The 25,594-nt window shown below is 38.9% G+C and overlaps 1 protein-coding gene across 1 annotated transcript in view; it reads left to right on the forward strand.

Annotated features, from left to right (window-relative positions):
* The window catches only part of HDAC9 (histone deacetylase 9), a 472,308-nt gene that overhangs the window by 303,168 nt on the left and 143,546 nt on the right, over positions 1–25,594 (forward strand). The window contains exon 14 of the mRNA XM_032181790.1: positions 21,582–21,759. Coding sequence (XP_032037681.1) covers positions 21,582–21,759 — 178 coding nt within the window. The remainder of the gene's footprint in view (positions 1–21,581; positions 21,760–25,594) is intronic.

Here is a 25,594-nt window from a genome sequence, read left to right on the forward strand (position 1 = left end):
ATCATTTTACTAAAATTGTTGTAATAGCTAGTTTTACACGCCTGAGGTAGCAAGTAGTGTCCAAGACAAAAGATTTATGGTTTGCTCTGGATATAACGGTATGAGAGGAGCTGCTGCCAAATGGGCCTGTGATTTGAATAGGGCGCCTTTGGTTTGGTAGGTGGTATATTTGTTCTGTGGCTGGGATTCACTAGAAGTTGTTTGATGCACTGGCCAATGATAACTATCTTGGGAGAGGGAGAAACCCAAATCCTCCAATTTTCAAGGAGAGAACAGAATGAAGATGGCAACATGAAGTAGATCAATTCATGGGGCACTTTGTGGTTTATCACTTTAAAAAAGATTTATTGACCCCACATCTTGGTAATTTTTAGTATTAAATTGAACTCTTTTGAAGACGAGACAGTAGTTTTGGAACAGAGCCTTAGAAATAACACTGCTGGTTTGGCTCTGCTTCCCATATTGTTGCTTAGCTTTAAAACTTTTCAGCGGGACTTCACTCCAGTCTGGTGACCAGCGTGAATCACCGTGGAGTAGATTAACACAGTGTTTTCCCAAGTGTCTAATCTCGCCTTGGGATCAGAATACAAACATGAGCAAAGCATCCTTAAGATCCAAGGAGTCCTAAGAGCAAGGCTGCAATTCAGCTCCACCAGCCTTTGTGTTTCCTCAGGCTCCTCGGCATCACTTCGAATTTCTAGAATTCTTTGAAAGTCCTGCTCTGACTGAAAGCTTTTCCTTTGCACACTGAGCACAGCTCTTGGCTTGCCTGCGACAATGGTGTTATATGTGTAGCACGTTATCCTAAAGACCCCTCTTGCTGGATGAACTCTTCCTTTCAAGCTTGCTTTTTATTGCTAGAAGGCAAGTTTTGGAGGCGCTGTGTCTGCATTCCTTCTCTTGTGCTTGATGATTTTTCTGCTATTTTAACACTCCTGAAATCAGGGAAGAGCTTTGCACTTCTGAACCAGCTTCAGAGGGAATGGCTGAGAGATGCTGAAAGTTTGCTAATCTGCTTGCATACTGCTACAAGGAGGAGATGGGCATAGTGGAATCCAGATTAGGCTTTCATTAAATTGTTAACAAGCAAGTTCCTGGATTTGGCATTTTGACATCAAGAGATTGTTCAATGCCATTCAAAAGTATTCTGTGGCCTGTGCGTGAATATAAAGAAATATCAAGAAATATCAAATGCATTAGGAAATGTGGCAATAGGCAGGTCCAAGTCACTGATGTCAAAAGGAACTTGCACAAGAAGGGACAACAAGTAAGATCAGTAGAAACAGTAGAGCATGCATAGAAATAAAGAAGGACCAGACAGTCATTAGGTATGCTTCAACCCAGTTCAGGTCATTGGCTGCTACGATCTATATGAATATCTCTGCTGTCATTTTAACCTTAAAGTAAAAGCACTGATGTGCTTAGGCATCTATTCTGACAATGCCTACTTACCTGTATGTATGTGGGTGTCTTCCTTAAAGATCAATATAAGTAAAATGCAAGTGTGTTCTCTGATATCTAATGAAAACTGTTGTGTGTTTACTTACGTATGCACGAACAACAACAATAAAGAGGAGCTCATGTGCGAGAGGAGCCTGTATAACTAAAGATGGAAAAAGCAGGCCCACAGACAGCCCCCTCATGAGGGGCAAGATGTTTCAGTTCAGGATTATTACATGCTTTTTCTATATTAAAGGATGATAGGCTTGTTCAAGTGGAAAGCAACAACTACATTTGTATGTGAAATTCCTAGCTTGCTGTAATAAAAGATTGAAATGAATGTTCCTTAAAACAAATCATATAGGAAATTTCCAACCATATTTTGAATATATTACAAATTAAAAGGAACACACACTTATGTATGTCATTCTACCACCTTTTCTTGTGTTACAGTTAGGTCAGAATTAAAAAAATAATAAATAAATGAATAATAAAATACAGGGACTGTAGTAAGCACCATAATATAAAATTATATGTTGATTTTTCCATGGGCTATTAATATCTTGTTACTGTGAGACTGTACTGGTTGGTGGTTTCTGGCTTAGTGATGTTTGGCTTGTAGGTAAAGGAAAAAAAGAAAAAAATATATCAAGACCTCCTCCAACAGGAATACTGACCTCCAAATGCTATTTTATGTAACTTATTTTTGGTTATTTCCACATTTTTACTGTTAATAGAAGCTGGAAATAGCATTCTATCGTCTTAGCCTGTACACATTTTTGTGCATGCTCAAAAAATACATGCAGAAATGCTCTTTATCTTACTTACAAGTTTCAGTAGTATCAAGATCAAGACTCTCTTAACTTCTGGATCCTGGGTGGAATTCCAAGGGACATTCCAGTGGGTAATATAGTAGAAGATGTAAAATTGCCAGTAAGGGGGAGAGAAGAATTTTCTGCAGCAATCAGTCACAGGAGAGGGTGGGAAAAGCAGTGTAGGAGCAGTGCCTGATATATTCTCTGAGGGCAGTGCCTTTTAGACACTCCTAAACCCACTGAGTCATAATCCACTGATTTTCTTCTCCCTCTCTTTCAAAAATAATTCTGCTCCTAAATATCTAATAACAAGCTGTCAAAGAAGTTCCATTTTTAACGCAAACCTGAACTTCCCTTTGCTTGTGAAATGATTCAGAATTAGGAGACTGAAACGTTACCATGTAGCTTGTAAAGGTTAGTGGTATTTAGTTATTGATATAAAAACCTCGGTGAGGGACTGCACTGGTAGGGGGCTGCTAATCGAATACAGAACCTTTCGCCTTTGGGTCACTGGATCAAATCTGTCTCTTGTGAATAATGCCCAAAGCTAGCTACAATTCAAGTTTTCAGTGCCCTGTATAAATGAAATATGCAGAAATTAGAGATTGAAAAGACCTGTTGCAGTTCACAGCCTGTCCCCCTCACAGGGCAGAATCATTCTCTCTAGAGCATTTCCTGATTATGGCTATTACCAGTTCCTAGTAGGTCCACATTGCAAGGCAAAGCAGCTGGTATTAATTGATATCCAAGTTAAACTGGGTCCCTGCCCTGGCACTGGAGGGCTAGGAGGGGTCTGCAGGCACTTCACTGCTGCCTGCATCCACAGGCGGCACTGAGCTGCCTGGGGTCCGGGAGCAGGCCAAAGTCCCAGCTTCTTCCCACCCTGTGCAAAATACCTTATAATACAGGGGGATTACTGAGTCTCATTTTCACTGCCTCACTTATCCCGCTTTAAAAGTCCTACCAGTGTCCTTTCCATAACCAAACAGCTGCAGGTCATAGTTCTAAATTGTAGGTCTGATGGATTAGTTCAGGTAGCTAAAGGAAAGGCCAGATATTAGTTCAGACATTGATATGGACTAAAATTTTCCCAAAGTTTGGAAGAGATCAGTACAGAAAGGCATGCTTGGGGCTTCTTTTTGATTTAAATTAAAAGGTTTGAACACTATTATCCTTTACAACTTCCATTTGCAAATAATTAACTATGTTGCAGGATACATGTTATTAAGTGCTAGGAACTGCATACTGACAATATTAATGTTACTCATGTAAAGTATTTAATGACACTCCACAATATGCTAATAGCAATGGCCAGTTTCAAAATAATATAAATATGTCATAACTTAAACCATTTTTAAGTCTCTAGACAAAAGCCCAAGTGGGTCTACTTTAACTCACCCGCCTTCGAGTGCCTGAAGGTGCAAGTTACAACACAGACAGTGTGGACTCTAAGTGGGATTTCCTCAACACTCCTAATTTTGGCCACATGTGCCTATCCCACAGCCTTTAAAATCCAACGTTTCCTGCTAAAGATGCTGGAAATACAAATGCAGCCTTGAAATCAGAGTATTTTTAGAAAGAACACTGAGCGCTGCTTGCTCCCTCAGCGCACCAAAGCCTGCAAGCCAGAGGAGGGTGGTGTGGTGGTGCTGCCCTGCACACAGCTACTTAGTGCCCGGCAGGTGCTGCTGGGGCTTGCTGTCACCTCCCATGTCATCCTGCATGGTCTCCATCGGGGACTCACAAGTACCCCATAAAGTGCAAGTCGTAGCAGTGTTGGCAGTGTAGCCAACTGCTGCTGCCTTACTGGAGTCAATTCATTTCTGCGATTCACAGTGCCAAAGCTTCAGCTGCTGAAAAATTCAAGTGATCATAAAGGAAGATCCTTTGGGTTCCAGAAATTTTACAATCAGGAGGTTTAAGAAAAGTAGCAAAGATTTTAAAACAAAAGAGCACCAAACAGGAAAAAAGTTGTCCAAAACATCACAGTGAATTTGCAAAGGGGACACTCCACACTTTTTCCAAGAAAAAGACAAGAAAAAAAAGCAAAATAAAACAAAATACCCTGTGTTGTGAAATGTCTTTTTAAACACAGATTTAGAGAATGAAATTGAGGATTATAAACTAGTAGCCAACAAAAGCAAGAAAGGTTGGAATGTTGGTAACCATTTGCAAAGACAGGATCCAAGCAAAACATCTTGAATTGCTAGTACTGTAATAAATTACAGTTTTCACTTTTGTATTCTGCGAGTGAAAACAGCACTAAGTCAAGCCTGAGAGAAGGAGAGTAAAGGATGACCTTTCTAATCCACCCGCACCCAGTACAAGTAGAGGAGCTCCAACATGGAGCAGTGAATACTGAACATGAAAATAAGAATAAGAACAATGCCCATCACTGCGTGAAGGAACGGATTCTGCTCCCATTAAATGGGGTTCCTGTGTTGCTGAAGAGTTAATTGTCAGGTAGCAATAGATGAAAGGCAAACCAGACTCTGGGATGGTCTGCTATGGTAGCTGTTATCTCATTTTCTTCCATGGATTAATTTTCCCCTCTTTAACTTTAATTAGATAAAAGTCCAGGGGTGGGAGGTGGCCCTGGAGTGCTTAGAGGGCAAGAAGTGGTCAAGAGCTGGTTTCTCTCAAACTTTGATTAGCCTATTTGATAAGTGATACTAAGCACCCCAATTGGTTAATGAATGAGGGGTTCCCGTGAGGTAAGTGGCTGGGAAATTTAGCCTCCCCCACAAGAACAGCAAATATGTAAACTCTTGTCCTTCAGTTAGGTGTCTACTGTGGTTAGGACTAAGGGTGATTTATGTGCTATCTGGGTCCTGGAGTGTATCTACATTGATTGACTCCCTTGATCTTGACATCAGTCACTTGGACCTTCAGAGAAAGGGGGAACATAGGAGATAATGAAAGCTACATTAAAGAAGACCTTACCATTTATGTAAACGTTATTCTGTCTTCAAAGGCAGAACTATCTTTCAACAGAAAGGAGACTTATTTCCTACTTGAAAATATTAGAGAGAAAAGGATGCAATATTTAATATTGCATAATATATAATATAGACCCCCTAGCTTTAGTGCCAGTCTCTACCTTTGTTTTTTCTTTCTTTTTTTTTTTTTTTTTTTTTTTTTTTTTTGACTACTCTGCATTATAGTTGCAAGCTGTACTGCATACAGCTTGAAAGTAGTAGTGCAGACACCCTAATGTCTTGTGCAAGGAGACATCACAGTCTCCCAATGGGTATAATCAGAAAATACAATGGGGGAAAAAAAACCAAAAAGGTGAAAAAGAGAAAATTGAGAGTTTAGAGTAGACGTGTAGAGAAAACATTTGAAAAGTTCACACATTACTATTAAATGTGGGGCTTTCATACATACAAGTCCATGGCAGTATAAACCAGAACATTCAAATAAATCTAAAATGAACCTCACAAGTGATCCCCCAATGAATACCACCTACACAATAAGATTTCCCTGGCTGGCTGCCAGGCTCTCCTTCACCCTGAGAGCATGGGGCAGATGTGGGGCATGCTGGGACTGGGAAGGACCCATCAGTGTCCCCACCCTGCTCCACAGGTGAGCCACCAGGCCAAGTGCAGTATGAACATCAATTAAAGCAGCATTTTTGAAAATGCTGAGCAGACAGGTAATTTGTGGAAGGCTGAAAATATGCACAAACTCACCTGTGTAAGCATCCCTAATTCTGCTACAGATAATCTTCCCTAAGAGAGATGCCTACAAAGTCATAAGAACATCAGACAAAACAGAGGAAGAATGGTTGTTCTCCAAATCCTGCAATACTAGATCTGGGGAGCTTTTGCTGAAATTACAAGGACAGAAGTTTAAAGCAGACAAGAATTTTTCTTTGCACCATGAGTAGTGAACTCGTGGAATTTGTTGCCACAGGAGATTGTGGAGCTGCCAGCAGTTCAAAACAGTAGAAGACAAATACATGGACAATAGGATCATAGATAGTACAGGGAAAAGGCAGGGATGTGTCTCTGACATCTACAGAACAAAAATTCAAGATGCTAGGAGAGTATGGGGGGAATGAATTGCAGCCAATTCAAGCTCATGCACTTGAATTAAATAGCATCCCCTGTTGCCATGGTCTGAGACAGCATTCAGCTCAATGGGCCGGTCTGATCTAAAAATCTGATTTGGCTGTATCTAGTGCTTCAGTCATAGCCAAACTTAGATTCTTCTATTAAATTTATGTATTTTTTTTTTTTCTGTCTAGCTTCAGGGTAAAGCTTATTTTTGTTTTCTTTTTCGTAAGCTATGAATTAGTCTCCTCAAGACAAGCTGTCAACAAAACAAGTCCTTTTCTTTCTTAGCTATATCTTCCAAAAAGTTTAAAATCTGCCTACACTGCTATTCCTGAGAATTTTAAGCTGACTTAGGATTAAAAGTGTTAATTTACAAATTACAAGGTAGAGAATTTATAGTCTGGAATCATCTTATTAAATATGTCAAAAATTAGGACAGGTATGTAAAACTGAGTAATCAAAGTAAAATGAAAAATCTGTGGCAAATCTTTTTATTAACTCTTATGTTTCATGTGTGAGGAGACACATGAAGAAATTCTTAGTTGCCAAGTCCTACATGGCATGTTTGGTAACTAGCAATCATAACATTTGTACTCCTAAATGGAATATGATCCTCTGTCTGGGAGAAGTGGGCATTAACATGTAACCTGCAGAGCTGGGACATTCCAGTGACACTGAACAATTTCTTTGTATTGAAAAGATTAGAAAGAATATGCATAGCAAGGAGATAAAGTTTTCTTGCTCTTCATCTCACACTGAAGAGCTTTCCGATTCTGAACACAGAAACACAGAATTTCATCATTTCAGGAAAAAAAAAAAAAGTTTTATTTTAGCAGCAGTATGGGAGCACTGAACTGTACCTATGCTAATCAAAAGTGCCCAAAATGAAGTGACATTCATATATCTGGTCAGAGCAAGGTAGTAGGCAGTACAGATTGTTTCCTGGACAATATTTATGGACAGATAATATCTACAAAGTGGTATCTGTAACACTATGCTAGTTCTGCTATGTTCCTTGTCCTTTTTTCTGCACCACTTAAACAAACAAGCTTACATGTGTGAAACCCCCCACCTAAAAATGACCTAAAAAAAATAGCCAACATATCTAATAACTGAAGAACAACCACAATGACATGAAAAAAAACTATCCAAGGAGCTATTCTTGAGATGTCTCCCCTGTGTGTTAGGGGGGTTTAGCTGTACTTGACTTTGAGGTTTAGGTTCTCATACTTCCCCTCTCTTAAATAAACAGTAGTTTCTGGCAAATCAAAGAAAACCACACCTGACCTTACATTTATACCTGTGATTTCTTTAGGTCTGCAATGTTATCCTGAGAGAATAGAGACCCTTTAGCAGAATTCCTTGATGGATTTATTGCCTTCTTCTTACAGAAATAAACAAACATGACTCCTATACCAGAGCAGCTGAGCTATGAGACCAGTTCTGTGCTGACAATCAGCCGCTAGATAAGAGTATGAACTCTTCACTTGGTAATCAAAAATCCACAGCCATATTGCCATTCCTGAATTACAGTCCCCAAAACTCCTAATTGCTCAGTACAGGGCAGGCAAAGCCCTGTCACCAGCCATCAGAACATCCACTGGGCAAACGGCCCAGCTAAGCAAACAGTTTGGTCTAACATACACACAAGCTGACAGCGTTAGATGAGAATCACACATGTGCATAAAATGTGCTCTAGAAGAAAATGTCTAAAGAAAACTGCATTCATGCTTTGTCAAGGTTTAGCATATACTCAAGGTGATAAATCATCCATTTCTCCTCTCTCCCTCCCCCATCTGCACAGTGACTAAATACCTTTATCAACCAAGTCTTTTAAGTTAAATCAACCTTTTAAAAATTCCTCTTTCTTAATGCTCTAACATGCATGGGTTCACAAAATTAAATTACAATATTTTTTATCTGTTTGGGATCAGAACTGTTTCTTCCTCCTTGTGTTTACTTTCCTTCAGTAGCTGACATCAAAATGTTTTCTGGAATGCTGGGACTAAATAAGTTATGCTTAACTCAATATCTAATACAAATAGCCCTGGGGAAGCTCCAGCAACACAATCATAAAAGCTACAGTTTCTTTTAATAGCTTGCCACACTTTGCTGATATAGTATTTCTCTAATCACCAATCTTTACGTGCCTTCCTGACCTTGGAGCTCTCTGTCCAAATGACTTTGTGGTATCAAAGGCTCGTGTCATTGGAAGAGTGAATGGCTTTCATTTTTCTCCCTGAAACTTCCGGTTCCTGGCATCTGCAAAGAATTATTCCAAGCAGTGTTTTACTGCCTCGCGGCCAGTGCCCTGTAGTGGCCTGCCTGATGGAAGTGACTTTTTGCCAAAAGGTGACCGTGGTCAGTGGTGGGCGGGTGCCACCACTGGTGCGCAGTCAGCCCTGCTTTCTCAGCAGATTCTGCCCGGCCATTGGGCTACCACAAGCATCATTACTCTGCAGCAACTAATTACCGTGTTTTTTGAAAGACAACACATAAAGAGGGCATACACTGTTTTATAGCAAATACAGCAGTAAACAGAAACCCTCCAAAATAAGCACAGGTTCAGAAGCCTTAATATTACAACAAAAGTGAAGTCCAAAGTTTAGAAGCTTTTAATCAAGTAAAGGGTCCCTCCCTCTCATTGCAGGGAGACCTACAGAATCACTCAACAGAACCTAACTCTGTATAAATGTCTAAAAAGTCACAGTTGTGCTGCTCTGACCATTTCTAGGCCGTGACAGTCAGTGGCTGGATTCAAATTCTGTTACTAAGCCTGTGTGATTTGTCTCTGTTAAAGCTGGATTCTCCGTATAGCCCCACCACCCAAACCCCCATTCCATTTAATTTTTTGCTCTGGTTTCTTGTATCTCCCCTCCTTTTTATTTTTTAAATAAATATGAAATGCAATTGGACCTATACAGGTAGTTAAAATGCTAGAATAAACTAAATGAAACTCATAGCTTTTGGGGGGAAGGAATGGCCTTTAATATTCTTTTAATATTATTCTTAATATTATTTTAATATTCTCTCCCCACTCCCCTTCATTTTTTGAGTGTGTTCTGGCCTTAGATCTACAACTGCAGTTATGCACCCTTAGTGCTGAGCACTGAACCCTCATGCTGCAAAGGATAAACTACTTGAAAATTCAGTAGCTGGGCTAGATAAAGCCAGGAAGAGATAACGTGACACAAAGGCTTAGAGATGTTAGAAGACTGGTGTAAGCTCATACAGCTGATAAGTAACAGATAAAATTTGAAAATCCTTTTTCTTTTAAGAGACAAGATTAAGAGAACATTCTTCAGAGATGGATTATGCATTTGAATTACTTAAATTTTAATTCAAAGAATGGAAACAAAACATCTTCAGAGATCCAAATCCTCCCAAAACAACCTAACTTGACCCAAAACTTATTCAGAGCTTTCAGACTCTAGTGCAACTCTTTCAGCAGCATGGCTCTGTAACCCTTTACTAAATGAAAAGGAGAGGCTATTCTGGCCACTTTCTCCCTTAGGGGAAGGGACCAGGGTCACAAACTTCTCAAAGCCAGAGGGAGCCAGCTATCACACCCTGCTCAGGACTTCTCACTCTCTTTGTTCTCATTAAAATACAAATATTAGGTGATGCAGCTCACGTCTCAGGTTTAGACATCAAGTGTGAGCAATGGTCACTCCATTCAGAAGCCTTCTCCAGCTTATTAACATGCTTGTAAAAAATTCATTAGAAATCTTGAGACTTCAAGAACCCGCTCCCTAAAACAATGAATACCCTCTCCCCCCCCCCAAATGGTCAGGATGTAACATATAGAATGTAGTGTATTACGATAGTGAGGAGTCTTGCTGTATGACAGCAGCAATCATCAAGGCTTAAAACCAGGCTAGAGAGGGAAAAATAATAGAGCTGGATCATAGCTCAGATGGGTGCTCCATCACATACATGAGGAAAACCAAAAAACAACCCTGTCTCTTATTTCCAGCCATAAAGTAAATGGCTTCTAAATTCTCCATAGACTGACTAAGAATAAGCAAAAAAGGCCAGGTAGCAGCAGTCAGATTCTTCTGAATTAAATTGTATCCACGTGTATAGTACATTTCAACGTCCAATAGTTATTTGGATGTGTGAATCTGACCTTTGATGAAAACCAGGGATATTTTTAAAACCTGTCACTGGAAGTCAGAAGCTCAGCCACAACCTAACATTTTTTTTTCCCCTTTGTAAATGTTACTATTAAGTGTTTAATTGCTTAATAGTTTTTTTTTTTTGCATCCACCTAAAGCTATGGAGCAGGGATGCACTAATTTGTAACAGTTCAGTGCTTAACAGCTATAATATTTTTTATAGTTTCCATTGCTCTGACTTTTCTCCTACCCTTTTCCAAATCCATCACAAACAAAACAACTTCTGATTGTACCTCTACTACTACCTGTCACAATAAGAAACCCTGAAAACCACAGTGCTACAATATTTCCAAGTTAAAACAACCAGAAATAGAGACTATTCTTGATGTAATGCAATTATTAGAGATGTAATTGTTAAAGGAAGGACTTAGAATTCAGGATATGTAATCACAGTTCACTTTGGATTCATAATTCAGTCTTTCTACACCTTGGTTTTCTGACACATAAAATATTCTCTATGTAGTAGATGAATTAGAATTTATTTTCATAGGTTAGCCTTTTATAAGTTTGAGTCAAGTAAGCAATACATTTGCATGCATATACACAAAAGTTATTATAGAGGAAGAAAGAAGGAAAGAGGCAAGAAGTATAATAATATATGTATTTCAAAAGAAAAAAAAATACATCTCATGTAACATTATATATCTATCTGAAGACAAAAAAATAAATAAAAAACCACACAAATATAAAAACAACAACATCAACAACAAACAATCCTAAGAAATTATGCCTGAAAAAAGGATTTAAAAGCTAATAAACCACTGGCAAATAAGGAAGCACAGCTACAGTCCTGCAACACAGAAACAAATATTTCCAAGCACCAAATGATTTCATTTGTCACAGGTCCCAGATCTAGAGGTATTTGGGGACAGCTATAATGTTATCTTGAGTGAACACAGGACCAACATAATTAGGAATAAAGAGGTAAGAAGCAAGGGGAATTGCCTGCATAACTTCACTTTGCAAAATCCTCCCATGGAAGGTGGCAGGTAGGAAATCTGCATAATAACAAACTTGTCACAAGACAAGGCCAACTAAATACAACAATTAGAATTAACATTCTGCTTTGACTGGTTCCCTGGATTACTCCTCTCCCTCCTCCGATGTTTCATGCGATGTAGTTAAATCTGTGGTTATTGATTTTCTGCAATATTTTCCAGTACATTTTTTTTCCCAGAATTGTGTAGCTGCAAAAAGACTCTCTCTTCTTTGTGGGCATTGCTTTAAGAAGCAGCTATTGAAGTGCCAAAGCCTCCTCTCAGATATCCCAGTGAAAACACAGAATAAGTTTCTTGGTTGTCCTTTAGTCTACGTAGACTTAGACCTGCATAAATAATCCAGTCTGGCCACAAAAATGGAGCTACAATGCATGTAGTCATATAATTATGACCTTCTAGTGAAAGAGATGACCTTCTCTGCTGGCTGTCAGGTCCTTTCTTTTGAGAATTACTGGAAGACCTCTGCTCTTTGACTGCACCCACACAGATAGGATGCTGGATTTAGGCTTCCCAGCTGGCTCACTTGCCCCTTCCTGACTGCTTGTGCTCTTCTTGCTCATCCACTGACTCCAAGAACATCTCTGGCATGTGGATGCCCTTCTGTAGAGCTATGCTTAGGGATGTGCTTTAGGGACTGCACCAGAAACGGAGATGACGGAGATGATCTTCCTATATATACAAATTGAGATACCACTATCTTAGCTGGCCTTTAAACCAAAGATTGTGCTTCTGAATACTTAGCAGACATCCCCTGAAAAAATGACTTTTTCTTTTTTTTTTTTTTTAAATAGAACATGATTTTTGTTTCATATTTAGGCAGTCCTGAATATTTTACTCAATATACCTAGACTTCTGTGTTTTCTCTTGTCTCAGAAAGGATGAAAATCATAGTAAGGAGTAACAGGGCCCTGATGAGGAATATACACCCCTGGTCTCTAATTTTTGTCCTCTGATCTCTTAAACATGCAAACTTATTTTCCTGCAGGTGAATCCTGTATGCTTTGAATAGAGATCTCTTCTTGATAGAGAAAAATACCATGTTGGCTAATGCAGTGGAAAGATCATTATGTAGCATGATCAAATCAGTGAACTAAGACCCAGAAGGGCTATACTGGGACAAATATTATTTCTCCCCATTTCTCTTCTCTCGTTAGATTTTTTTGTTTTTGTAGTCTTGTGATTTTTGCTCTTGCAGTTTTTATATCTTATGATGGACAAGGATTCTGATTACATGAGTTCATGAAAGACTCCACTTCTGCTGGAAAATGAATAAAGGCAAAAAGGAACATGGAAGATAGTTGACCATACAAGCAAAGTAGCTTTCAAATTTTAAACACCAGAAAAAAAAGTAGAGCGTTATCACAAAGATGACAGGGTAAGGAGAGAACAGAAGTGATCACAGCTTATGATATTCAGCCCTCTGGATTCTGTAATACTGCTACCCCTCTCTTCTTTTTAGGTGTACCGAGACCTTTACGCACCCCCTTGTGCCAGCAGTCTAGCCCCTACGTTCTTTTTTAGATGACACATCTTTGAAGTACATTGTGATGAAGCAAGTTCATAGTTCAAATCAATTCATTCATTTTACCCATGAAATATAATAAGCATTATGGTCTTTTTGAATTGTACTTTGCATTTTGAGAGCCAAAATTTTCTTAAGGAGTGAGAATCTGGAGAATTTATTTTGCAGTCTGCATTATAGAATTAGTGCTGTGTTAGCACATATTATGTTCCACATTTCTTTTTAATCCTCTGGTTGTTCCTAAATCAGCAAACATAAGGGCTTCTCCCCCATTTTCAAATTGCCCATCTGGCCGTTCTAACCCTTGTTAAAAAAAAGCAAAACCTATGCTGAGAAGGATTTAGTTGGAAAGTCCCTAGTTTCAAGAAATGTTTAAAAGTAATCTTTAGGTGCTTAGTATGTTTTTCTTCTAATTACTTGTAATTTGGTCTTGTTCTATATTAAAAATAGAGCGGGCTGTACCTGTTGATTGCAGAAAATATTTACAGAACATCCCTTATATTTATGGAATAAATATATATATTACTCTAAGTACATAGATCTGAAAAATACATAGTATCTCATTTTCATCTGTAGCATCCTTCCTATATTCAATTCCTATACTTTGTCAAGTTTCAAGTTATATCACCATTTCACTATACACCAAAATTTCTGCATGTCAGAATCAATGAAGTGATGAGATAAGTATTGCAGAGTAAAAGGTATTTTTGAAATGGGGATATTTTCAAAGGTGTGTATATTTTCAAGAAACTGTGATTCTTACTACAAACATATTGGAGAATGGAAGTATGCTGATGTTTTTACCACACTGTGTGATATTTGGCAATCTTTCCCTCTGAAATCTTCAGAGATGTAGAAGTCCTCCAGTAAAGGACTGGAACCTGGTGTTCACCAGGTTACAACCCTGATGTCACACAGGTGGCAGCAGAAATGGATGGATTGTACAGAAGAGCTTGTGTTGCGGGCAATGTGAGGACGCAACATCTATGAATGTGATCTATGAAGAGAGAACAGAGTTGATAAAACACCTTGGCTACTCTTGCTGGCCACAGGGTCAGTTGACGCTTCCCTTTCTGACTTCATGTACACCCATAAAAGTGAAAAGATACCTGCAGAGGGTTTTTATATGTCCCTGTGATATTCTTATACATCTCTGCATTGGTGCATATGTGTTGTATATTGAATGACAAGGGTTTCCATGCTTTTTTCTTTATATTAGACCTAAATAACTTCAATTTATTCTACAATAAAACCTGAAGTCAGCAGAGTTGTCTGTTAGACCAAAGCAAAATCTGCTTAAGTATGTAGAAAACACAGATCTTCAGCAGGGCTGCTGCTGAGTTTAGCCTGGAAGCCACTATTTCTCTGCATGCAGGCCATAATAATAATATTTCACTTAAAAAGAAAACATACAGTCTGCTAAGAAACATGGTTCCCATAAACAACAGAAAAATGGTTGAAATGATTTGCATAAAGGAACACCAAGCTGACTTGCTGATACCATTGATGAGAGTTGGTCTACATTTCCTGGAACAATGAAACAGGTTGGACAGGTGTTTTTTTCATTAATTAGTTTTGGCCAACTAACAGTTTAATTGAATGACTGTTGGAAAGCCACTAAAATTAGGTGGCAGTAACAGTTAATTGCTAAGAATATGAAGGCTATTTATTCTTCACCTCAGTGTGAAAGAAAAACACACTTGTTAATAACGAAAGTTAAAGCAAGATGTTGACAACAGTATTTTCTCATTGGTATTCATTTCTGCACTTCTCTGTATTCTTTTATAGAAAGTACCAAATGACTTCAGGAAAGCCTTGTGCTATTTATAGTAAATAAAGAAACAAGAATCCTCTAAAGAGATTTGAAAAAAAAAAAAAAGTGCACAAGATATTCAGATCACCCCTTTCTCCCCTTCATTGTAACCCCCAATCATTTATGTATTAATATTAGATCTCTGTGAGAGTCAGAGGGTTAAGACAAGTTTCACCCAGAAGTGTGAGTTTTTGAGGAGATGCTGCATTTACTTTGGATATGTGCTGCACACACAACAGAGTCACTTAGCAGAAGTGACAGAAGTCAAGTACCTTCCAATATCAGGAGTGAAGGCAGGTCTCACAGGAACTAGAACTGGGAGAAAAAACAAAAGCTCACCTGGATTTCTCACCAGCAGAAAGTATTCAGCTTTCATGATCCATCTCATTGTCACTCCCAGATACGATTTCCCATCAGCCCCTTCCTCTTAATCATGCCATGCTTCAACTTCCTGGCTTGCATTTCTTCACAGGGATAACACCTCAGTCCACATAGCCACATCAATTTCTCACTTAGATAAATGCTCAGATTTTTGGAAGCTCCCTATCTAGGGAAAGTAACCTTTATTGTCCCTCTGAGACCATAGGTCAGCAACCCACCCATCTCCCAGTGCAACAGTAAGAGTAAGGGATAGAGTCCTGACCCTGCTATTATGTCCTAAAAACAAAGGCAAGGGATGTGACACCAGTCCTCAAACATGCATTTTGTCACATAACGTGAGGCAGGGATGTCCTCTCCCACATGACTTAATGCAGGAGCACACTCTTGTCACTACATTAGTAGTATTGGCTCTTCTCCTCCTCCTTGTCCCACAAGACAAAAGTGTTGACGTTTTAATGATGTGTTTTGCCAACCCAGAAGTGCTCCTTCCCTAGAAGGGAAGGATGGCAGGGAAGGGGCAGGGAACTCTGCAGCAGCAGCTTTACTGCCCCAGAAACAGCAAGGAAAAAAAAGCTATTGGTGAGTGGTGACCGTGCCCTGAGCAGTCACTGCAGTAGGGCCACCCCTTTTCCTAAGCTCTGCCTTGGCAACAGCTGGACTAAGCCTTTCCCCAGTCTTCAGGAATGCAAGGAAAGGCAGAAGCCAATGTGGCTGTTTTATTCTATGCAGCAACCTTATGCCAAGGCTAATCTTCTTTGCCTAGGTATGGGATTTCATTCCACTGTTTTGTATCTGCACCCAAAACTCATTTGATAGGACTTTGTCTCTGTTTAACTGTTTCATAGTCAACACTGTGTTCTTAGTTTATAGAGTTGGGTTTTCTCTTGCTGTAAAAATCCTGACCACGTGTGAGCCAGTATAACCCTGTCTCAAGGTTAGCTGCCATATGTCTTCCTGTCTATTCTTCTGTTTGTTCTAAATCAGTTTCTACCTATTCAATCTGTCTGTACTTGCTATTTATTTTTCATAAATATGCTGATTCTGAATTTGCGGCTGACAATATTTCAGATGGCAATATCTTTTTTAAGTTTTATTGAAAGTGATGACTATGAAAGTCTGTGGCTTTACATGTGGTTTTGTCAAAAATAGTATGGGTAGGCTTTCTTGGTCATGTGTTTTATCTAAGTGATAGAGCAATTTAAAGGAAGACCTCCACCTATACATATTTAGGTTGTCTAGTGTGACAGAGATAAGTAATTCCTGCACTTTCACATTTGTACATACAAATATTTTCAGATGATCTCATGGGCTACTTTTTCCTCATTTTTGAGGGCAACTTTTTTTTGAGGAGAGCAGGCAGAACAGTAATTCACAGAACTGCTGGGTCAAAAGAACTACAGCTTCTGCTGACCTAGAACTCCTTTTGTCCCAATACTCTTTGCTTAGTAAGTCATCAGTCTCTTCATTTTTTCCTCCACCAAAGTTAGCCCTACTAATATTTTCATGAAGTCCATACTTTCTGAAGCACTGTCAACTACCTACCTCTGAACTGCATGAGAAGTTCTTAGGCACTCACAATTTCTGACTGAATCAGACTTTGAATGATGATACGGTGATTTGGGTCACAAGCTGCCATCATGGGCACCTTAAAGCAGGGCTGAGTGCCATTTGCTGCAAGTACAGGCTGTCTGGCTGGATGCATTCAGCTACAACATTGGGAAGGAAGGCAGAGGAAAAATGCTTTTTGAGAGGAAAAAGCATCGTAAGTTTAGTAATATTCAAGGTTTTAGGGGGACTGGAGAGGACAGGTAGTGTGTGAATGACTTTTAGCAGTTACTAGACATCAGTACACATTTCATACCTAGCAGAGTGCCATTAGAGGCACAGCAATAGAGAGCTATAAGCCTGGCCACAAATATATGGGACTCTATAAGCATTAAGTTTGCTATTAGGAATTACAGATGTTGAACTTATTGAGTGAAGTTTTCTATTGCAAGGAAAAAAAGCAAAAGCATAAGTCCTGAAGAGAAACGTGTAGATATCCATACATACTTAGGATTTTTTATGCCTATACCATAATTCTGGGACAATTAACAGCAGTTAAGCTACACATAAGCATATCAAACTAAATTACATAGAATAAAAAAAAAAAAAAAGCAGAGCAGCAAAATAAATTAGGAGTGATTTTTTTTTTTTTTTTTTTCCTGCACAAGACATATTTCAAAAGGGCACTGAATCATAGATAACTCAGCCATACTTTAAAACCCAACATAGATCATCTAACAGTCCAACCAAATACACTTGCAGGTCACCAGTTCTCAGAGCCAGTAAAACAAGAAAGTAACTTTTATTAAAATCCTCCAAACACACACATCCTTAAGCACTAAAACATAGAAGTCGTGTCTATGCATAAGGAGCATTCACACAAATCCTAATGACTTCCAGGTCCTCCTAGAAAACAAATAGCAAAACAAAGAGAATAACAAATATTTACCTCCCATACCGCTGAAAAGGTCATCCTCTCTTTAGATACTGATTTTAAATATCCTCCTCAAAATAATTACTGAGGCCTCAGCTAGTTCCTTGGGAAGATGAAGAAAGGCCCTCCATTTGCTCCAGCCGAGGCCCTAATTGCTTGCCTCTACTAATGAACTAATCTCAGACACCTGGAACTAGCAGGCTTCATGCCGGGCAGGCACAGCTCAGGTTACCTAAGAAATGCTCCAAACATATTCACAGAAATCACTAACCCTGCAGATGTGCAAATACTGCTTTTGTCATATTGCTGGAGAGGTGGACATGTGTTTGCGGTGCTGTAGCACATAAAACCCAAAGATGAATTCATTGTGTTGCACTAATTCCTTCCAAAGGCCAGGTGGGCATTTGGGGAGCCAGATAAGCGTGTTGATTATCCACATTACTCTTTGCATTAATCCACTTGTGACACAGAGTATCACAGACATTCACAGAATAAATATATAGATGGCTGGAAAATATGTATGTGAATGCCTGTTATCTGTAAAATGAAACCAAATCAGGAAGTTAGGCTAAAACTTTGGCTAAAACACTGTCTAAACTCTGTCTGAAGTCTAAACTCTGATGATGTCTAGCAGTTTTAAAATTACAGTTAAAGAATGTGGAAGTCACCTGAGGATGTAAGCAAACCTCATTGTAAGCCTTGTGAGATAAACTACTATGCTTTTAACAATTTTTAAAAATTTTTCCCAGGCAAACCATTTTCTGTAACCTCCAAAATTAAAGCTGGTGTCATGGAGCCTTCTACCTAACCATCCAGAAATTTCTTGTCCTTCCCTGGGCTGATAATGCTGGTAAACACGTGTAAATTTTGTGTATGTGTCTGCTTTCATTTGAGAAGGGTGGAATGATATAAGCAAAACACAGTTCATCAGAAAAAAAGCAAGAGAACAGGAACAGGCTCTCCTTTTGGTCTTTGACAAATTGCTAAAATGTATAGTTGGCTGGCCTTTAGGTATTGTTCACAAAGGTTGATTACTATTTAAAAAAATTACCCTCATTTGTTCATATCCCTGAAAAATAGTGTTATTTTTATTGATTATATAGAAAAAAATACCTAATCTTTTTATAAGTGAAAGAAGCAACATTTTCATGACTTATTTACATTTGGTATTCCAAAACATTGGTTTCCCCTTCTTCAGGATGCCAAATAAATAAATAAATAAATAAATAATAAAACTACTTATTTCAGCTTCTTAAAGTCAGCCACCTGAATATATTAGACTTTAGACATTGATTGAATACCTAACTTACAGCTTCACTGGATATAATTTTACAGGCAGCATACAAGTGAAGTTCAGTTCTGAAAGTAAAAAGAATGCAGACAAGGCTTGGAGCTCTGAGTCTATCAGCACTGAGGAAAGTCTAAACAGAAATCTCTGTGCTCGGTATGAACCCCCAGTGATAGATGAATTTCCAAGAAGATTTACTTCAGAAGTATATTTAAATAACACCGCTTAGTGCAAACTGCCAGAAGGCACAGATGCACCCTTACTAGCTTGAAGAACATTTCAATAGGGAAAAATTACTAGTGTCTTCTATACTGTAGTAATTATCAGAACTGTGGGCTTAATTAATGAATTGTCATTAGTTAGTGTAAACACTGAAAGATAGCTTCAAAAACCCCTTAGACTGAAGAACTACCAGATATCATCTATTTAATAAATGTAGTGAATTTAACTTATGAGGTCTAGGAGAGCACCAGAAATAACAAACACTTTGCTGATTTCACATATGGTAGTAAAACTGTGTGTGAAGAGGGGTCTCTGCAGTTTGGTAGGAGCATGGCTTCTTCCAAACTGCTTGGCTAGCTCTCATGCTTTGGAAAAGTAGGCAAGAGCTGGTGGATACAGTTGCATCAGGGACAATGCTGCTGTCACCACTTTACGCTGAGGTGCAGGAAGCAATTTTGCCACACGAAGTAAAGGGCTTCTTGTGCCTTCACTGCTGAGCACTCACACAGCATTGAGGAAAGTAAATGGTAAATCCTCACAAAGGAATTTATCTACTTCTGTTCTCCACAGTGAAAATATTCAACACGTGACCATCCATGTGTTCTTCACTTCTCCTTTCCAATTGCATGCACCCATAACAAACTTCACAAAAGATGTATATACCTCAGAGATCAAAAAAGTCCCCTCTGAAAATAATTAGTGAAGCAAAGTAAAGAAAATAAGGCACTTAGGTATTTCAAGAAAGAATTCCCGAATGTTCTGTTATGTTCTTAAGGAAAGGGAATACACAGACCTGTTCAGATGTCTCCAGATATTTTCTGGAATATATAACACCATCCTGTCATCATACACTTAAAAATAAAAAATAGTTGGGGACTGTATTTAAAGAAAGGGAAATGGTTCATGACCCCAGACCAAGACACTTCTTGTAAAACCTCTTCTGTTTACTCATATTTTCTTTCTTTATTCAGTCACTTTTGACAAGGTCTCAGGTGATTTACCCTTCCCATGACCTTGTCTTTCCACTGAAGTGGCGACCCTCAGTATTAATGTGGGTTTTGAGGCTGAATTGTAAAGCATTTTTCCCAGTTTCAGCTGTTTCTGATGAGCATTCATTTTCGTAAAGGCCTCTTTCCTTGCATGAAGGGCAGACATTCTCGCGCCCCACATGCTGTGGATTCAGTCTGCAGCTGGTGGTGGGTTGGGGTAGGCCTAGGGTGCTCCTGCCTGCCTTCCTATACAACCTCTGCTTTGCCTCTCCCAGCGCCCAACGATGGTAGCCTCATCTGCCCCAGAATGGCAGCTTTTGGCACCACTAATTGTTACTGGGTTTAAAATAATAATAATAATACGAATAAAAATCCATATGTATCATGTATATATTCCTGTGTTTATATATGTACTAGGCCTGGGTGAGGATAAGTAGTGTCTGTAAATCTAAGATGGAAGTGTGAACTTCAACTGGATTTATATTGCAAACTGGCTTGGAAATCTCTTTCCTGCATTTGCTTTCTGTTGAGGTTCTAGGACCATATGCACAAAAAAATAGAAACTGGGGGAAAAAAAACGGGGCTTGGGAAGCAATCCTGTTCTGTGGAGTGATTGAATGCCGAGGTTCCTACTGACTTAGCAGGGCCAGCATTTCAACCTTTGTCATGTCAGCTGAAGTTGTCATCTATTGACAAACAAGATGAAGGTTGACATCCGCCTTTCTGCTCTGTCTCGGTCTTTTCATTCCTGCCTACCTTTCACTGAAGTGTTTGGCACTGCCTACTGACAAAAGCAGATATGACCAAAAAAAAAAAGTCCTGAAGTGTGATCTTTCTTAAAAATCTTTGGATTTCTAAATTATTCGTGAATACCGATGTTCAAAATGTTCCTGTTTTCCAGGCAGTTCTGGCAACCAAGCCCTCTGTCAAAACTTGCCTCACGGTTCCTCAGCGAATTTGGTACTGGGTAATACGGACACTGCTCTTTGCTTTCAGCGCTCTAAGAAGATTTGATTTTAATTTGTTTGTATAGGATCATAAAGTGCATAGTCTAACACCATGTTATATATTCAAGATGTTAGAAAAAACTTTGTCTTTTATAACTCCGCATGTGAAACTGTGTTTTCCTCTGTCAGGGAGAACTGACAGGTTGCCTGCCATCACCTCCTCTCCAGCAAAGACAGCAGCCCACAATGTCAGTGTGAAAACATCTGTTGAATGGATTTATTGACTAGGTCTTAGGTGTGCTTTTTTTTTTTTTTTTTTTTTTTTTTTTTCTCTCCACACCGTTTATTACAGCCCTGACCTAATGAACTTAATTTGTTGACATGTTTCCCTCAGTGTCTTACTTGATCCCATCTCACATTTCTTTCTACTGTGCTGTTTTCTTGGCAACAGGAGTTCCTGGCGCATCGGCGTGTCCACCAGTTGCAAATCTACCAGGCTCAGATGGCTACAGTTGGCATGGTGGGATTAGATAAACATCGGCCAGTGTCCAGGACCCCACCTTCCCCCACTGACTCCACATTACCTCACCCAGCCATGGACCAGCCCAGCCAGCATGTCTACACAACTGGTAGGATTCCCTAAAGACTATTTTTAATAGGCAGGGCAAATGCGTTTGTTCATGTGGGATCAACAGATTTAAATGCCTTGAATAACTCCTGCAGCAATGCATTCAGTTCTAGCCCTACTGTTCCTTGGTTTTATGATGCTGTACTGGCATCAAGTCAACCAGTGCAGCTGATAAATCACAGGGTTAATATTCACACAGTCATAAATTATTATCATTGACTGGCTCTGGCAATATAGCAACAGGTGCATTTTTTGTGCCTTTAAGTCATTTATAGATTTTTCTTTCATTTCCCCATCCTCTGGCTCTTTTCTTCATGTTCTGTTTCATAAAGAGACCACCAATAAGTTGAAGAAAGACCACCAGTAAGTAGGAAAGCTGCAGTGTAATTCTCAACGTCTTCATTTGACAAGTCAGTCTACACTGCAAGGATGATTTCCCTACAGAAAGAGAAAAACCGTAGCACTGACTGGAAAGTGATGTTGACTACAGCTTTGGTGTCTTTCAGCATTTGTGTGGAGTTTCTACAGAGTCAGGTTTTCTGGTCAGGCCCAACGTAATCCAATCACTTAGGGAGCACCTCCTATCTGTCTGGCCTAGACTGTCTGAAGCAGAGGGGTTAGGACCTTCAAAATAATCAGTGAAAGGAAGAAAAATGATGACAAAAAAAGTCATTTTCGTAGGTAACCTAACCTTGCAAGATATGCCATCTTTTTAAGAGCCTGCATATCAGCACAACATGGTTATGTTATGTTAAAATATGGTTAGAAGTAAAGTTTCACTTTGTGCACAAGAGTGCACAAGAGAAAATAGTACTTGGAGATACTGTTTATTCAGGTTTTTATTTTTGGAAGTAGTTATTCCTTTGCATTGGTTGGCAGAATTTGCCGTGCTTTAAAACCTAACAGTTCTTGAGGACATGACCATGGACTGATATAGGATGGAGTCCTCAATGGGCACTGTATGTGTCTGTGTGAGACAGTGTGCTTTCCTGCCTCTCAAATTAGAATGTGAACATGGAAAGCAAAAGATTATTATCTTAAAGAAAAAAACAAAACAAACAAACAAACAAAAACAAAATAAAAAGAGATGTCCTAAAAGCATTGGTGAATGGGTGCAAGGTGACATTCAAAAATGAAAGAGAATTTCTTCTGAACGTATACAGTCAATTTAGGAATTTCACTTGTTGGATAAGAAACATTTGGACAGTACAGATAGAAACCTGCTAATTCACTTTCCATGAGTTTCTGCAAAAAGACCAGCTGTGTAGAGACAGTATTATTAGGCCAGGCCACTGTTTTTCTTGTGGTTCATAGAATCCCCAAGACATTGTAAACTCATTCTGAAAGACTCACATAAGAGAACAAAAGCAAGCTCAGTGTGTATAGTCTTCAAAGTCCCGCTCAGAAATCTGCAATTTCACTGGAAAAGTTGAATAGGGTTGCAAATTTAAAGGCTGCTGTTTGAGTCTGATTGCTAAAGTTTACTGACACCTCCTGTTATAAATCCCCAGATAGGGGAGCAGGGCCAGGCGGGTAACATATATCCAGGGATTTGTGGCATCACCAGTGGAACTGTTTAAATGAGAAAATGTGAATTTCAGATGGAGAGTAATAGAGGAAATGAAATGATGTAGGACAGACACTGAGTGCAGATGGTTTTGGGAAGTGCGACATACCAGGCACAAATGGCTCAATTCAGCAAAAGGGAGCCTGATGGGGTTCTACAATGGAAATACAGATAGTGCATATGCAGAGTCAAGGCATATTAAGATCAGGCAGGCAATTTAACCTTGTTCTTTTAGTAAATCATTGCTGTATGAACCACAGCACTGGAAAGAAAAAGAGAGAACCAGTATTGCTTAATTCCACCTGAGATTCTCAATACTTCATTGAGCGTCTTTCTCTAAATAGGAAACAACTTTTTGTTGAATCCTTGTTTTTTTCTTTTGCTAAGTCTCTTTTCTCCTTCCACCTCTTTTTCAAAATAGTCACCTCTTATTAAAGTGAAAATCCTCCCATTCCCACACTCCCTATGACTTCATTCCTTTCATAGCAATTATGCTTCTCTGCTGTCTGTTCTTTCACTTCTTGTTTATATCCCCCATGGCTGAGGACAACATAGTTCAGTGCTATACCTGCTTCCAGACTGTGCCTATGCTAACTGGCCAGCCTACATGTATACCTCCTGGCTGAATGACCAGTCTGCTAATCCAACAGTGCCTACAACTGCTGGATTCACAACGAAGCATTACTTTTCTTGGAAGAAAATCCCTTTCTCTAACACTCTTCAGACTTACAGACATATATAACCTTTATCAGTGCAGTTTCTGAGTATGTTGAAGATAGTTTTGTACTATAAGAGTATCATTTTTGGATTGACATTGTACAGAGGCCTTGCAACACCAATACAGTTTCTGTGAATAGTTATATATATAAAGTATCAACACATGATGTATTATGGTATGATATGGTTTGATATTTCACAGAATAGCTTCATTTGTGAATCATTTCTCCTGAGTCTGGGTGGTGTCCTAGCACATATTCTTTACTCAGTGGAAAAAACGAAAAGGAGACAGGGTTTTTATCTATTATTTTACAGACTTTCCCAATTGCATTGGGATGAAAGCCCTGAGCAACCTGGACTGGTCACAGCGCTGACCTGCTTTGAGCACAGGGTTGGACTAGGGACCTCTTCCAGTCTGAGCTATGGTTCTATGATTTGCTCCATTAAGAGAGCACGAAATGAAACCAGCCATTACCTACAGCAATTGCTACACTACCCTTTTTAAAACTGCAAAGAAGGACTGGGTGGGTAGAAAGGGTGAAAATTCTCTTATATCACAAAGTGAGGTCAAATTCTGGTCTTAGAAATTAAAATAAAAACACCTCCATGATTTTAATTATTTCATATTGCATCTTTTCCTATTTAAGGACAAATATGCTTAGAAGAGTAAAAAAGGTAAAAGGAAAACTGCTGTTGCAAAACATTACACCAGCATCAAAATTAGCCTGTATTATTATTAGTTATGAGAGAAAATGTTCTTGGCCAAATATCTGAAGAGAATCAGAAAGGTGATGGTTGTGAGAGATGTGTACAATATATATGCAGTATGTGTGCAAATAGTAAGTTAAAGATGGAAAAAATATAAAATGTTCTTGATGCTCACCTAGATGATTTAAACAATATTTGATATTACTTTGTTCAGATTATTCTTCTGAAGTTAATTAGATGTTCTTCCCTTGGATTTTCTTATTGATACTACAGTTCTCCAGGATTTTTTACTTTCTTGAAAGCATTCTGTTAGCCAACAAATTTTCAGGTCTCCTGATCTCCTCTTTGTTCAGAATATTATTAAAAGAAGTTGACCCAAATAAAGAATTTTGGTGAAAAATGAGTGTTTGGGCTTCCTCACTAGGGAGATCTTGATTTTTCTAACTTAATGCAAATTCAATTTATTTTGTCCTGTGTCCTCTATCATAATATGGTTCAGTGGTGCCACCATTCCAGTCTGTCATCAGGGCCACATTCTGACCTCAATAATATTGGTGTAAATCCAGAATAAATCCATCAGTCTCAGTGGAGCTGCTCAAATTTACACAAGGAATCTGAGAGCAGAATCTGGCTGTAGGCATTTCTTCTAGAGAGACAGAATAACCATCTTTTATTAATATTTCACAGCAGTCTGCAATTGAAAACAGTTGTCTCTCCCTCTCCCTCTCTTTCTTTTGTGGGGGTGGGGAGATTATTGGCTGAATCCTGTTAGGGAAATCCTACAGGCTATTTTTAGCAGTAAGCTCTACTGCTGCATTGTGGTATTGTCCCAAGCACATGTGCT

This window comes from Aythya fuligula, chromosome 2 (assembly GCF_009819795.1).
Source record: "Aythya fuligula isolate bAytFul2 chromosome 2, bAytFul2.pri, whole genome shotgun sequence".
Lineage (NCBI taxonomy): Eukaryota > Metazoa > Chordata > Aves > Anseriformes > Anatidae > Aythya > Aythya fuligula.